Below are 15,728 nucleotides of genomic sequence, written 5' to 3'. Positions count from 1 at the left end.
CCCCCCTACCAGAAGGGTGAGCCACAGCCAGCTTGCCTGCTCCCAGCTTAGTTTTGTTGCCTCCCTTGCATTCTGGGTTCTCGTAGCATCCTCTCCTCAACCACTTGAATTTGTTAACCTGGGGAGAAAAGTGCTCATTTTAGGGTTTTTTTCTTCTCTGGATTAGTAGATTAAATCAGCAGGCTTATATAAAGGAATTGTATATAGGGGGAACTGGAGAGAGAGAAAAGAGCAGGTAGAAACAAGGATGTAATTGAAGATGGGTCCCAGAAGTAAAGGCCTCTGAACAGGTAAGGCTTGTGCTGGTAAAGGGTGAAGGAGCAAGCAAGAACGTAGCCTCGGAGCAGGGCATGGCTCTGGAGGTTGGCCCTGTGGTTTGCCCAGGAGCAGGAAGGGCAGAGGAGCCAGCGGGGTGGTGAGGAATGGCTGGACTCCAGTGCCTGCAATCAGCCCCACAGCCAGGCTGTGAGTAAGATCCCTTCAGCTCTTGTGCCTCAGCACAATAGGAATGCTTATCTTCCTGTCTGTAGATCTAGGAGGGATATCTCTTACCACTAAGTGTTGTGGAGTACACTGCGGGTGTATTTTTAAAGAGCTTGACTGTCTCTCTGTTCAGTGTGTTACAGCTGAATTCTGAGCCAGTAAATAGCTGTCTCCTCCTGTGCTAAAAGCCTATGCTGTTGAAGGAACATCATCAGAAGATGGTGGCCTATGTTTCACCTTGCACTGCAGATTGCTGAGAAGAAACAGTAAGAAAGAAAACATACTTAAAAGATGCTGCTGTGGTCCCTTAGTGTTTCCCTCTCCCTCTTGGAATTATTGTGGAGGAGGAGAGAATAACTGGGAGCCTTGACCTGTTGCTGATCACCTTAATGCTGCTCTTAAAAAGGCAAACCAAGAGGTCTGTCTCAAAAATAACTGGATTTATTTTAAGGGATGCTGCTTTCCGTGCACCTGCAGTATTTACACTGAGGAAGCTAGAGGAGAAGACCCTGAACTGCATCAAATCTTCGAGCTTAACACTGCTCCCCCTGTTCTAAATGATGGGCTGGTGTACTGCTAACTGCTTAGAAAAATGCATTGCTACCTACTGACTTTATTTTAACCAAGTCACCCCCCTTTTCATACAGGAAGAAGCAAGTGTGGCTTGTTTACAATTTTGTGAGGTAGATGGATAGTCTGATGTCATGGAAGTTCTATATCCTGCCTGATGCGTGATTGGGATTTTCTTCTTTGTTTAATTGAGGATTAGTTCTTAACAAACTACACGGGGATTTCAAATAGATATTGTAAAGGTATGAATGTTGTTTTGAAATGTTTTCATTTTTACGACTTGAAGTACTCCCATCAGGATGCCTTGCTGAGAGGCAGCATTGGGGGGGTTTTCCGTGTTTATTTTAAGCCAACATTAATATAAGGGAGCAATAACCAGCTTTGAAGCTAAATATCTCTGTGGTCTTTTCTGAAGAAGTTAGCCCTATGTGATGCTGACTAAGCTGAATATTAGTCATGAGTTTTAAGGATTTCTAACAGAACCTTCATATGATATGACTATGCCTTACTGCTCCTTTCATGCGTGGGGAAGTATTTGACCTACCATTCCTGCCCTAAACCCAGTGACCCATCTTGGTTTCGTGCTCTCTAATGGAAAATATTAGATCACTCAAGGCCATAACTGTGATACTGCAGAAATGCCTCTTCCCCCTGTGCCCACGACTTGCTGTGTGTCCCCTGAGTTTTCCTTGATCTTACTTCTAGTTTTACAAAGCAGAAGCACGTGGCAATGTAATGTTTGTTTTGTTTGGGTTTTTTCCCTTCCTGAGCATGACTATGGTTTTTGCTTTTAAGTATGACTTCCTAGAACTGACAGAATATAAGCAATTTAGTATAAATGGAGTATCCCACCTAGAACACAGATGCTGTGCTGGTGATGGAGGTTTGCTTTATAAGGCAAGCTAGAGATCTTTCCTCTTGGCTTTGTACGTCCACACACGTGTATATGGGCTCTTGTGCTGTAAGCTGCTGTTCTCTCCCCAGGCTAATACATCTACTGTCGCTGTGCTTTCATGGTGACTTACAGGATCCATTGCTTCCTTTATGCTTTTAAGCTGGGTGAAATCTGATCTTTGCTGTCCCTGGAACAACCGTGCAGGCTTTACGCACGTACAAGCAGGTACCTGGGGTAGGTGTGAGCAGCAGGCTGGCAGTACAAGCTCTGTCCTGACCCTTTCTCTGTAGTTGCAGGCTGCTTCTGGAGCAATTTACTGCATTAGTTTAAAGCCATTAAATGTTTCTAGCACAGTCACTCTCATCATGCTTCAGCCAGCTCTGGGCTGTCCTCTGCATCTTCTCATGCTCATGAGTCTCTTCAGTTTAGGAATGTTTTCTAAGCCCCTCGACATTGTCCTGCTGGATGGGAATGCCATGCTGGCGCGTTTAAACCAGCAGCCCCGGGAGAGGAGTGAGGATAGCCCTTGAAGCAATAGGGATAGGACAGCAGCAGCACGATGACTCAAGGTGACTTGAGGTGATGTCTGATGATGGGCAGTGGTGCAAGGGGAAGGGTGAAACATGGTGAGTGTCACGGCCATCTGTTGTGTTTGCGTGTGGTAGGAGGCGGGATGGTCCTGCCCTTTCCTCTAGTGACCGAAGGGCAGTGGCGTGAGGCAGAGTGGTCTCAGAGGCTGCCGTGAGGGAAAGCGACCTCCGGGGTCATGGCGGGCTGCAGCGTCCCCTGAGGGAAACCGCCCTCCCGGGTGTTTCCTGGTGGCCTTCGGGGTGGGTGGCGATGGCCCGGGGCTGTCCCTGAGGGGACGCTGCCTCAGGAGCGTCGAGGGAAAGCGGCCTCGGGGTGGCAATGGCGGGACGGGCCCTCTGCTGCGGGAATGGGGCTGAGGCGCGAGCAGGCCGCGGGGGAGGGGCGCTGCCGCTCCGGCTCCTTTAAGCGCGGCGGCGCGGCGCGGCGGGGGCCGGCCCGGGGCGGAGGCGGCGCAGAGCGGGCGGCGGGCTCGGCCGGCGGCTGGCGGCAGCGGGGCCATGGCCGCCGACGTGTTCATGCGGCCGGCGCGGCTCATCGGGGCGGCGGGGCCGCTGTCCCCCCGCACAGAGCCCGACGAGGACTCGTCGGACACGGACGACGGGGGCGCGTCCCCGGGCGGAGGGCGGCGGTGCGGGCCGCGGCGGGGGCAGCCCCCGGGCCCCCAGATCATCCACTCGGGCCACTTCATGGTCTCGTCGCCTCACAGCGAACACCCGCCCAAGAAGGGCTACGACTTCGACACGGTCAACGAGCAGACCTGCCAGACCTACCAGTTCGGGGCGGCCCGCGGCGGCGGCGGCGCCGGGGGCCGCCTCAGCATCGACGCCTCCCTCACGAAGCTCTTCGAGTGCATGTCCCTGGCCTACAGGTACCGGCCGCCGCCCTGGGCCGCGGGGCGGGGGCCGGGGGCGATGCGGAGGGGCCGAGCGGCTCCCGCAGTGAGTCACGGCCCCGGGGGAAGCCCCGGCGGGGCGTTGCGGGGGGGACCTGAGGGCGAGGTGAGGTGGGGTTTAGGCCTGAAGTGATCGGCCGAGGCATCCCCGGGCTGTGAGGGCGGCCGAGCGGCGCCTTGCGGCGGCGGTACCCCCCCGGCACCCCCCCACGCGTGGGACTTCGTGTGGCTTTTGTTTACAGCGGACTTGGGGATCCTGCCGGCTCTTGCCCTAGGCCTGAGCCCACGGCGGCCAAGCGTCGCCGGGGATGGTGTGGGGTGAGCGGAGGGGTTGTCACCGCCGCCTCCCCCAGGCCTGGGGGCGAGGAAAGGCGCTCGGGTGGAGGGTGTGTGTGAGGGGAATTGAGACCTCATCCCGGCGCGGGACTGCGCGCTGCCCCTGCGGGCTCTCCCTGGCACCAGAAAGCGCTCAGCATCTCATGGCCAGGCTTGGAGTTAGTGTGGAGAGTCTCAGGAGAGAGATCCTTAAAGGGCAAAGTAAACGCTGGTGCCCTGCTCCGGGTGAAACCGGCCAATTCTCCTTTTCCTCCTCCCCAGGTTTTATTTTTATCCCAAATTGAAGAACGTGGGATCTGTCATTGTTCCCTTTGTTCCGGTGGTAGTAGCACTTCCTGGGTTTATCAGACTTGAGTTTTGCTTTTTGTCTTTTTGATAAGGCGTTATATTAGCATTTATCCCCTTTGTTTGCCATCCAAAATGGAGGCAGGGCTGTGGAATAGGGGTGTTTTGGGAAGACGTGTGCCCGCTTGAGTCTTTTGTTCCGTGTGAGATAGCAGAAACTGGATCCAGTCTGATGTTCTCTACCCAGTGTATTTTGGAAGCCGATGAAAAGGGATGATGGAAAACGCCTCTGAGCGTGTCAGCAGAGATACTGTCATTTATGGGAACCATCTTGGCTTCTTAAAAGAAAATTAACTTTGCCCACCTCAAATTCCTCACTTTAAGTATTGATCAGTGGAGAGGAAACAATAGAATTACCCGTTCTGTACAGGTAGCAAGAAAATATAATGTAAGTAATCTTCTCATTTTGGTAATTTTTACCAAACAAATTGTTAGTTACTGTCAAGAGGGTGAATGTGAGATAAGGTGTGTGCAAGAATGGTCATCAGCGTTTATAGAAGAAATAAAAATGTAAAACTTAACTAAAAATTAACCAGCCTCTATTGTACAAGCCGAGCGGAACATGCAGAGGAACCACAAGCACCACGAGGGAGAGAACAAGACTCCTCATGCGTGTCTGCTCACTGGCCTCCGTCGGCTTCATTTTATGTTGTGCTTCCACAATATCCCACTTGGGATTTTGAAACCAAGGATCACCTCTAATGCTAAGGAGTAGTTCTGTGATGCTCATTTGGCAGTAGTGAACTCTGCTGTGGGTGCATCAATTAAGCACCACATCTGTTATAGCAGGAATAATTTTATCCTGCTTGTTGGGGGTAGCATGAGGCAAGGTGCAGAAAATCCCCTACAGGCTACCAAAGAAAATCATGCTCTTAATGCTTCTATGCTTGGATACCTTAAGGTTTGCTTAGTTGCAACCATGAAACATCCTGCCCAGGTTCAGCCTCCTTACTCGATGGCTTTGTGATCAGTTTTTAAAATCTGCTTAACAAACCAGTTGTAAACTTGGGTCTAAAATGGATTAAAGTAATTTTGGAGCATCTAATTTAGGGTGATGAACATGGGCATGAAACAAGTCATCACTGTTTAGCAAGTGATTGATGCAGGTTGAGCTTTTCTGCCTTAGTAGCGGTCTCGCTGTTGTATTCTCCTCAGGGAACACATGTAAGTGACACCTCCCTTTTGTGCTGATTTGATCCTTGTTGGCTTATGGGATGTTTTCATTACTGTTGCCTCAGCTGTATCTTTCCCATGGTTGTCTATCTGGCCTAGCACTGACAAAACACGCAGACTCTGTGTTTACATTTCTCATGTTGCCTTTGCTGGATAGAAGTTCACTCTAGAAAGGAACGGGGGGCCAACACCAAAAACTGTAACACAGAAAGGTGAAGAAATGTGGTTTTAGCTTTGTGGCTGTTGCAAAACCAGCAACAAGGAGCATGAGCTGGGGTGACGCAGTTGTGTTAAATACAAACCCAAGGAGTTGCTGTAACAGAGCTCTGTGTGTAATATTTATGTACACTTGATGTCCATTGCTAGTATTTCAGTGCTTAAAGTTTTAAGAGGCACCACTGAGTTGTGTGGTCTCCTTTGGTGTTACCAATGAGCTAGAAAGCAAAGTTTCTCTAGATTACCTAAGTCATTACCTGGGATGGTTTATGTGACCAAATTTATGCTGAATCACGTTCACTTTGGGATACATGGTGTAGCCTGGGCTCCTTTGATCGTGCTTTAAAATGTCTTCTTTTTAATATGGCTTTATGTTGTTAACTGTCAATTTTTTTATGATAAAAAGGGTATTTCTGAGTGGAGGGGAAGTGATTCCCTCCTGCCTCAGAGCAGTATAAGCTAACCTGATTTTGACTTTCATCAGAGCTGTTTCAGTCACGTTTCCAGTTGCACAGGTTCAAAATCCTCATTTCAGATGAGCTGTTTCACATATGACCATAATATACTCCCCTCTAAAGTTAGGAGATTAAACCAATCTTCAAGATCAATAAGTTACTTATAAACACCGGGGTTTACAACAGGTATCACGTGGGCTGTGCTTTATCTAAATGTCACCCATTTTTCTCATGAGGTTGATTGTGGGAACTCTACCACACTGACAAAGGTAAAAACTCTGATTTTCTTCTTTTAGCCCCTTCATGTCAGCCCTTTAAAACAACGTGACTTTGTAGATCTTGATGTGTTTAGGGTGACCTAAGGCAGGCAGACCACTTCAGAGGCAGAAAGATGTGAGAAATGAACTGTGTTCTGCAATGTTCTAACCACAGCATATCCTGACTTTTTGTTTTCTGAGATTGGGACAGAGGAATTTTTTCTCTTCATTTTGGACAGCTGTTGTCTTCAGCAGAAGAGTCATGTTCAGCTCCTTGTGGGACGCAGGCTGAAGGCTTATGTGAAGTGAAAAATTATGCTTTACCAAAGGCCACTGTAAACCATTTATTGCCCTAACAGGAGATGTTACGCTTCCCCTTAGAAAGCTCTGCTTTGGGGGAGCAGTGATGTAGAGTTTAAGTTTCAAAATCTGAAATACGCGCTTGGAAATGCAGGTCTGCCTATTCTGAACTCTGTGTGTGGAGCTCTGAAACGTGCTGTAGGAATCAGTGGCACTGTGCTAGTTTATCTGCAGGGTTTGGATGCTGAGGTGAGATAAACCATGCTAGAATGATTAATGTAATCACTGCAGGGAGTAGGAAAACACAATGTGTTACTCCTTGAAAAAGCAGATTTAAGTTGATTCTTTAGTTATTTTCTTTAGGTGACAGGGCAGACTTCTGTTAGTGCTCAGCCAGTGTGTCTTATCCATGTCCTGAACCTCTTATGTTGAGACTCTGGGACCATGTAAGTCCATTAATTTTCTTTATGAAGTTTCCCCTCTTTGCATTGCTGGAGGGGGACAGTCTCTGCCCTTGAGTGAATAGGCTAGTCGGTTGTGTGTGATCAGGTACCTCATGTAAGCAAAGCAGAAGCTTTATATTGAGGATTATGAAAGGTACTAGTCACTGTCATTGTGGGTGTGTTCTTTTTAAACTGCTGTTATATATTCCTAAGTCAGTTGATGTCCTTCTTAGCAGCAGAGTAGATGAAGATGACTTTGTGGGCTTCTTTATTATTAAGTACCCTCAGAGTTCTTTCACCTTCTATTAAGAGCTTAAGGAATATGCCAGGTGTTGTTCTTTAGGTAAGAGTGTTAACACTGGCATCGGATACTTGTCTAAACCCTTCTCAGTCCTGCTTGTGAAAGTTGCATGGAACTGGAGAGTGGGGTTTGGGAATAGTGACAAAGGCTATCTTTTGAGAAGCTTGCCAGGTCATTTCTAGATCTCATCTCTCCTCGTTAGCAATATGACCCCTTCACTTCACCTAAGCCAAAAATAATCCCCTTCATCAGTGGATTGACATGAGGGATCAGCTTGTTCCAGAACACCTATGCCCCATATTCTCTGTTTATGCAGCATGTGTGTTGGGAAGTTCTTAGAACTGGTGACAGCAGGTTTGAGATGAAAAACTTCCAGAATTTAGTTATATATTTCGCATGCTGCTTTAAAAACTACTCTGATAAAACCACCTATATTCATCCTATGAATTAAGCCTGACTGGAGCAGAGTTGCTGTATTGTAAATATTCATGGTGAAGGGTCATTTTGAAGCAAGGATGCTGCGTTCAAAGTGCAGTATCAATCAGGACATTGTTACTGAGCCTCTTACCTTGCTTAAGTCAAATGCTTGATATAGTCACAAGCTTTTAAGCTCTGTGTAAGATGCACTTTTAAATTCCACCTTGACAACCTTGAAGATGCGCAGAAAGCGTGCTGAGCTGTTCTTCTTCTAAGATGCATTTCTTTTGCCTAAGTAGACCTTTAGTAGTGGCAGCATGAGAAGGCCTTGGTTGAAATTAAGGTTTTGGTGTCCTCAGGGCTACATGTGAATTACAGGAAGAAAAGGCACATTCTTTTTAGGCAGAGATTTAGATACAGGGATGACTTTTTTTGCTCTGCTCCTGGCTGTTTTGGTGTCTGCAGGTCACAAGCTTTTAGTGGTCTCTGTGGCCCTGGCTGTGTAGGGTGTCACTTCAGAGGTGTGGTGACAGTGGTCACATTTTGCATTTAAAAAAAGAACACATTGTTAATATAATTTTTGTTTACCATTTAATCTACGTGTTTTGTTGTAGTCGTTTTGTGTTTTCACGCAGAAAACAGATGTTACTTTCTGGCTTAAATACAACATGGATTTCATAATCACAATTTTTGATGGGTTTCTGAAGTAGGGAAGAGGAACTTGTTTGTCCTCAGAGTGCCAGTTCTCGGAAACTTCTGCATGGTCTGGAAAAAGTTTTACTGAATTGTGAGACTTGGAATTCCTTTTAGTGAAGATTGTAATGTGCTTTGAATGGGGTAGAGTTTGATGGCAACAGAAATGAACACATTGATTTCCAGTTCTCTCCCCTTTACCTGCTAAAATTTCTTTCTGCTGAGTGGCAAGGAGTTAAACCCAAGAAACCCGAAATTCAGGTCTTAGCTTTACTCATGTTTTTCCACATGCTCCTTTAGGAGGTCACTGAATCATTCTTGTTTGTTACTTTCACATGGGGGGGGGGGGGGGGAAATTCCATTCTGTTGGAAGGCAGAGTTGATATACAGTCACTTGAGCAGCTGCTTATCTGTCTGTGTGTTCTTAAGCTATGATTAGTGTTAATCAAACAAAGGGGTATCTAGTGATGCAGCAAGCTGGAAAGTGGTGGGGAGGAATAAAGGGAGCTTTGTAGCCATACTGAGCCAAGGGCTGGGCATTTCTGAGGTGGCAGACGGGCATTTTAAATCTGCAGTTAAAATGGACAGTCTTGAAGTAGAGTGAAATCCTCATGTTGTTAAGTGTGAGTTGAATTTTTCCCTTAATACCAGTACTCAGAGTCCTGTTGCATAGAAGGCAGCGTTTAGAGGGCAGTGAGTGAGGCCAGAAATTCACTGAGATTTGGAGTAAAATTAAGTGGATATTTGAGAAATGCATTGAATAAACTAGGCCAAGATAAAGCTACATGATGGCTGGATAGTGTCGGTAGAAGTCAGAGGGATGAAAACAGAAAGAAAGAAGAAGATACTGTGAAGTTCAAGTTCAACAAATGACCTTCCAGCTGACTGGGTGGGTTTGTGCCTGAGTTAGGAACCTGCTCAACACGTGTGAATGAGGAAACAGTTCAGCAGCAGCGTTGGACAGAATGGCAGCAAAGAAAGGGAAGTCTCTGATAATAGAGACGTTGTGGGGAAGAAGTGAGTTTGGAGTTTTATTTAGAGGAGCTATGATAAAAAGGATGAAGGTGAATGAGTAATGATGATTTGGGGGAAAAGAGGGTGCCATTGGCTTAATGTAGTGCTGTTTAGGGCAGGAGAACTAGGTATGAGAGGGAACATGGTATGGAAAGTCAGGGTAAATGACTGAAGGTGTGGCTGGTGTCAGAAGTCCAGCATTTCTTTCCCATCACAGATCAAAGCATGGGGGAGTTAGATAGGAAGGATTTCATGAGGGTGTGCCTGATAAGGGGAGAAAGTGAGCTAGATGGACCCAGATAGGGAAGTTATGGATGATTGTGCAGTAAAATGGGGGCAGGAGAGCTGGGGCTCCTCGTTTGGCTCTTCTATTGCTGCTTTGCTTCCTTTTGCTGTTAAAGGTTTGTCTTTTTAAAACAAAACAACAGCAAACCTTATCAGTCCAGAAACTTGGACCAGATTGGGTTTAACCTGGTATTTCATTTGTGATTAACAGACTTCAGGCTATATGCTTGCTACTTCCTTTCCTTTGTATGCAAAAAATAATTGCATGTACAGTTTTCCTCAGCTGTCCTTTGATATTTGAATGTCACTGGCACAGTTTCTTTAAAGACAAAACTTCTAAGCTACTTCTGAGGAAAAAGGCAAACTTTCTAATCTCTTTGATGGCTATAGAAATATCTTACAGCTTTCATAGAATTTTCCTTTTGCTCTGGGAAGGAAACCTTTAACATGTCTATAAAACAATTATGAAGATGATTAGGAAAAGTCCTTGTTTCAGTTGCCTCCAAAGAAAATAGAGTTGGTGCTTTGTGTTTCGGACAGTGATGGAAAAACCTGAATGTGATTGTTTTTAGTGCGGGCTAGAATTACACTATTGTCACAGTTTCTGAAGCAGGAAGAGTTGGAAAATGGGGTTAGGAAAAGCTGAGGTTTTCCAGAAATTGCTTCTAATAATTTTGCTACTAGAATAGAAACTCTAAACGTGGTCTTTTCAAACTAGTCTTTTTGTTTGTTTGCTCAAATGGGTGTTGGAAGGTCGGTTTTGATTGTTTGTTTTGAACATAAAACAAGCTGACTTGTGCCATTCATGATATAATTAATATAGACATCTCTTTGTAAGTGCAGCGCTATTTGCCATCGGAAATGTTGTAGTGTGCGTCTGCCACAGCTTATTTACTTTATGACACAAGCACAAAGCTTTTCGGTAGCCCTCAGTCTCTTGGCTTGTTGATCTTAGATAAATCAGCTAACTGCTTTTTCCTCCCTTTCTCCCTTCTAAAAATGATGAGAACAGTCTCAGCACTTCAGAGACGCAGCTGTGTGTACTGGCCTTTTTGAAAGGGGGAAACAAAGGCATTAAGTGTAGAAGTGAGCTAACACAGGAGTCTAAAAGGAAGCCATATCAAAGGTGACATTTCAGCTACGAATTTAAATAATAAAGGAAAGGAGACAAATGGAAGAAGGATTTAGGAGGGGAAGAGGGAGATGATGTTCAGCTTACTGACACCTCTGGTTAAAAGCAGTAGCTTTTCTAACAATGGGGAGCTCTACAGATGCAAATTACAGGGTAGTAAAACCAGGTATCTTAATGGTAATCATAATGCTTCTGGAAGGCAGTGTTCTGCTGGCTGCCTCTGGCACTCTCTGAACTGCCTGTGAAAAGCACCTGCTCCCTGCCCTGACTGGTGTTTGTAATTCCGACAGGCATCATTGCTTTCCTCATGCGGTCACCTAGGAGGCTTGGCCTTCTGGAGAACGTAGAAAATCCCCTTGCTTTTAGAACAACGGGAGCCACATTATTCATAGAGGAATTTGGATCTTTCACCTGTGGAGAGTTGTTTGTTGGGCTTGGAAGTTTAAATGACCCTGAGCTGTCAAAGCTTTAATGGCTGTGTGAGGCATGAACATGCTGCTGTGGTTAGCTAAAGGCCCCTGCCTGTTAGGGAACCGTCTTTACTCTGCAAGCACAAATGATGAGGGCTCCTTGTCTGCTTTCCTCCCTTGGCTGGATGTGCTGCAGTTGCTGAACTCTGCTTCACTCTATTCAATGGAGAGGTGGATTGAGCAGATGTTCATCTATTCCAGCTCCTGTGTGGACAGTGTTTACATTGCTGTCATTCTCATACATGTGGCGATCTCTTACACATCTGTTACTGGTCTTTTACACATAATACCTCTGAGGAGTGAGTGTTGAAGGAGAGCCTGAATGACACCTTGGCAGTTCTGTTGCGATGTGAATGGTAATGGGCTGCAGGGTTATCCCCATTCCCTTTCTGTTAAGTTTCAGTTTGTGCCTTAGAGCATTCAAACTCTGGGTGCTACTTAAGAGTAAGCTCAGCAACAGTGAAACGCTAGTGGTTTTAAAGTTGGACTGTCCAGCTGTGCCATCAGATGGATAATGGAAAATGAGATTGAAGAGGACCAGGCACAAGGTAAAGAACATGATTCTTGGTCAGTTATCTGTACTGTGGCCACTTGGAAGGTAGTTAAGAGATACAAAGCCCAGCGTGTTAGGAGTGGTTCTGGGAGCTGCTTTATCTCCCTTGAGACTAAAACAAGAGGTGACAGGCCAGATGGAGAAGGCCTGCAGGCTACTGCTTGGATTATCATAAAGCAGGGTATTAGTGAAAGAATCTGTTTCTGTTTAATTAGTGGTACCCAAGTGCAGCCTAGAGATAACCCTTTGGACATGCTAAGTTTTGTGATGGACCCTATTGTAAGGAAAAGGTTTCAGATGTTTAAGGAGCTGAGCATGCTGCTTAATGAATTGAATACTTGTCTGAAGAGCACAAAGATTTCATTGACTTGTTAAATTTTAATGACTCGTTAGACAGCTTTTTGATCCTTGCTTTTGTGTTCAGAGCACGTTATCTACAACACTAATGCACAGTTAGAGACTTTCTCATCTCTGCTTCTAGTTTACTTAATTTTTATAAGCGGGAATGTCTTGCTACAGAGACAAATGCTTTTTTTAATATAGCAGGAGATTTGTGAATTTCCAGAGGTATCTTTATTGCTCATTTATAGCACATGAGAGCAAGCACAGGGTATCTTTATGTGTTGTTTCTGTTTCTCTTTAATTGCAGGTAACAATATTTCACTGTGCATTCTCTCACTGATTTGGGAAGCAAAGGATGGAATTTGGGGGGAATGATTCAGAGCAGAAGTAGAAGAGCTGAGGCTGCTTTCAGCTGAAAGAGCAGAGAAAGAAAGCTTGAGAGATCTACCCTCTTTAGTCCATAAAGAGTTATCCTTATACAAGTACAGGGATCTGATACTTGCTACAGCTTTACTTCTGCATGAGCCTGAAAAGGCTTCTTCCATCTCAGCTGGAAGTTGAAAGGGTGGTCTTGCACTAGGCTTGGCTAGCACTTGAATAAGAACAAGAGTTAAGGAATTGAGCCTTAGGAGTGAGCGAGGGGGTAAGGAGAAGATCCAGATTGCTTTGCTCCTGTGTAATAGGTTCCCCCTTCTTGAGAAAGAGGGTTGCTGTTACTAGTTTGGGAAGTGAGACACCAGCTGCATTGTTTCTACTTGGGTCTTGCAAATCTGGGGGGAAGGTGGCAGCTCTCAAGTCTGCCCTGGTCTGAACCCTCTATGTGATAGGTCTGTGTTCTCTGCACTGCTTGCCTCCCGTGCTGTATCTACCCTGGTGTTCTTCTACAGTGTCCTTATGTGGATTCTTCAGAGGTAACTGTTGAGAGAGCTTGTGTGAATGCCAGAGCATTACTGACGTTAGAATAGCTGTGGTAAGTACAGGAACGTGGTCCTGGGGCTGTGTCCTGCCAGGCTGGGTGCAAGAGGTGTACAGGACTGTTCTGTACTGAAGAGTTTGTGTTATGTCTTGTACTGCTGCTTAGAACAGATCTGCAGAAGCATACATAGACAGGACAAGGCCTTTCCACTGATCCTTGCAGCAGTGAAGCCTGTTAGTCCTCATGGATCAGCAGGGTGTTTTTTAAGGGATATGTTTGCATCACAAGATGCGAGCAATCATTGCAGAGGCACGAAGGACACTTGCTGCTGGAGACTGTAAAGGTCCTTGTTTTTAGAACTCTCTAGCATGGGTTGTTTACTCAAAATCCTGGCCTCTGCTTCCCTCTGCCATGTTGTTTACTCTCCCTTCCTGCAAGGTCCCATAGTAACGAGTGCTCTGCTGCAGCAGCTCAACAGCACTCAGCTGAGGTGACCTTGGCCAGCATGACTGAGACCTCTAGGAGGCCTGCAGTGACTTCTCTGTTGACAGCCAGAGCACATCCCCACGTGAGCTGGTTGTGCAGAACACTCTCCTTGTCCACATCACCCTGTCTGCCAGGGGCTTGGTCACCTCGCCAGAGAGATTCTAGTGTAGGGCATGGGTTAGGCTCAGACCATCAGAACTCAGGCCTGTGTGATGGTGGTTGTGTATCTTTGGAGCAGCTGGAATGAAGTGACATTGGGGTTTCACAACAGACCTAAAAATAACTGAGGCCCACTGTGCTTATTTCCTATCTAACAGCTGTACATTCATGTGAATATGTGTGTGAGCCATCACAGGCTATTCTGCTAAGTTCTTTTTGCTGCATCTTGCATCCGGATTTTAGGCTGCTGTTAAATCTCTTTACTGTCTTCATTATTGACACTGTTCCCAAAGGGACAGGGACCAAATGGCTCACGAGTTGCGGAGGAGCTTCGTAGTTCTTTGCGATTCTTTGAAATCCATGACTGCTCTTCATTGTCTTCTTATGCAGGCTTTTGGTTTTGGTGCTGTGGTATGACCCTTGATGTAGGCTGTGTTGTTGGAAACCGTTACTTTGCAGTGTGTCAGCAGCAGAAGTGATTGACAAGGTAAAAAAGGAAAGGCATGCATGTGAAAGGGAACATTAAACAGAAAGTTAAAAGGAAAATACCTGGGCTGTGGCCTGGCAGCTGTTAGAGTGCCAACCAGGAAGAGGCCAGTGGAATTTCTTGGTGCATTCCTGATCTGCCAGCCAGTGGATACGGATATTATCTGCTGCTACCATTCCCAGAGCAAAGAATGAGATCATGTGCTGTTTTCTCGGATGGTTGGTCTCTGCTCATCTGCTGAATTTCTGACTGTTTGTGCAGAAGCTGTAGCTGTTGTTTATCCATGGCAAGTCAAGCTCTGCTGATAGAACTTAGAGTAACAACTGCCTGCACTGGGAGAGCTTGTGGTATTTGAATGAGAGGGAGCACATTCTGATCCTGCTAAGCTGTGTTGTGGATTTAGGAATGGGCTCTGAAATTTGTTTGTCAGCAGCACATAAAGGTTTGGATGTTACATGTGGTGCTTTTCATGTTAGCTCATTCTGTATAGTGTCCAAAGAAGGTATAAATGTTTCCCTATATACAGTCAAACTCCTGCGTATTAATATCTGCACAGATACCTGAGCTTAGTCCAGCTCTCTGTCTGTCCCTGACAGGACTGAAGTTGAGAGAACTTGAGTGGAAAATCCGGTGATGGCATGTCAGATGTCAAAAGCATGAAGCAGTGAAAAGGAGCAGTCTACTTGCTTTTGGCCTTTATAACACAGCTTTTGAGAAAGAAAACTGAGAGGAAGGCTGGAGAAGGTTAGTGGCCTAGGAATACACACAGAGAAATGACTTTTCTGCATTTGAGGATATGGAACTTTCAGCAAGGAAGGACTAAGTTAAAGGATTTGGATATGGTTCTGAAATAATTTGATCTGCTACAGAGCCTGAGAAGTTCTTTGCATGTTGTCAGCTTATTTCAAATGAACTAGATTTGGGATGGGAGAACTGACTCAATCAAAGATCCAGATAACCTCAAGAAGGAAACTGCACTTAATTCAGGTGATTAGCAACCATGTGTGACACCTAAAACGTGTTGAAAATAGAAAGCAAAGACTGCAAAATAGCCAAGAGCCTGAAGCTCCCGAAAGCTGGGGTATCTGAGTTGCTGCAGTAGTCACCACAGTGGCTGTTCTCTATCAAAAACCTTTTCAAAGCAGAGACCAGCCAGAGCAATATGCATGTGCAATTCACCCAGGTAAGGGGTGGGGAGTGGGAAGTGTCTATAAATGCAGCAAAAGAAGAAACAATGTAGTTCTTCCTATTCTCTTTCAGGCAGTGAGTGAATGTAATAGTTAATACCATTTCCCTTTACAGTTGAGAGGGGCTGTTGGGGGCTGGTTGTTGGGAGCATCATATGGGAGCATCATACAAACATGCTTAGACATCCTGTTCTCTCTGTTCCCAAGCACCTGCTTGTGTCCAGTGCTGGGGGCAGAGCACTGGGCAAGCTGGACCTTTGGTCCAACCCATATTGGTGTTCTTACAGAGCAGGCAGGGTCTGGTGCCAAGTATTGGAGTGAACCAGGCAG

At 45.9% G+C, this 15,728-nt stretch overlaps 1 protein-coding gene across 3 annotated transcripts in view; it reads left to right on the top strand.

The window, feature by feature from the left end:
* Positions 1 to 2,990: 2,990 nt before the first annotated feature.
* Positions 2,991 to 15,728, top strand: part of MLXIP (MLX interacting protein) — a 49,289-nt gene continuing 36,551 nt past the window's right edge. For all 3 annotated transcript variants that reach the window (XR_013957917.1, XM_080628397.1, XM_080628396.1), the window contains exon 1: positions 2,991 to 3,407. Coding sequence is in view for 2 of the 3 variants with exons in the window: in XM_080628397.1 (XP_080484523.1) it covers positions 3,037 to 3,407 (371 nt within the window). In the remaining variant the exon portion in view is untranslated. The remainder of the gene's footprint in view (positions 3,408 to 15,728) is intronic.

This window comes from Psittacula echo (genome assembly GCF_963264785.1).
Source record: "Psittacula echo genome assembly, chromosome: 13".
In the NCBI taxonomy this organism is placed as follows: Eukaryota; Metazoa; Chordata; class Aves; order Psittaciformes; family Psittacidae; genus Psittacula; species Psittacula echo.
This window is presented reverse-complemented; position numbering and strand designations above follow the sequence as displayed.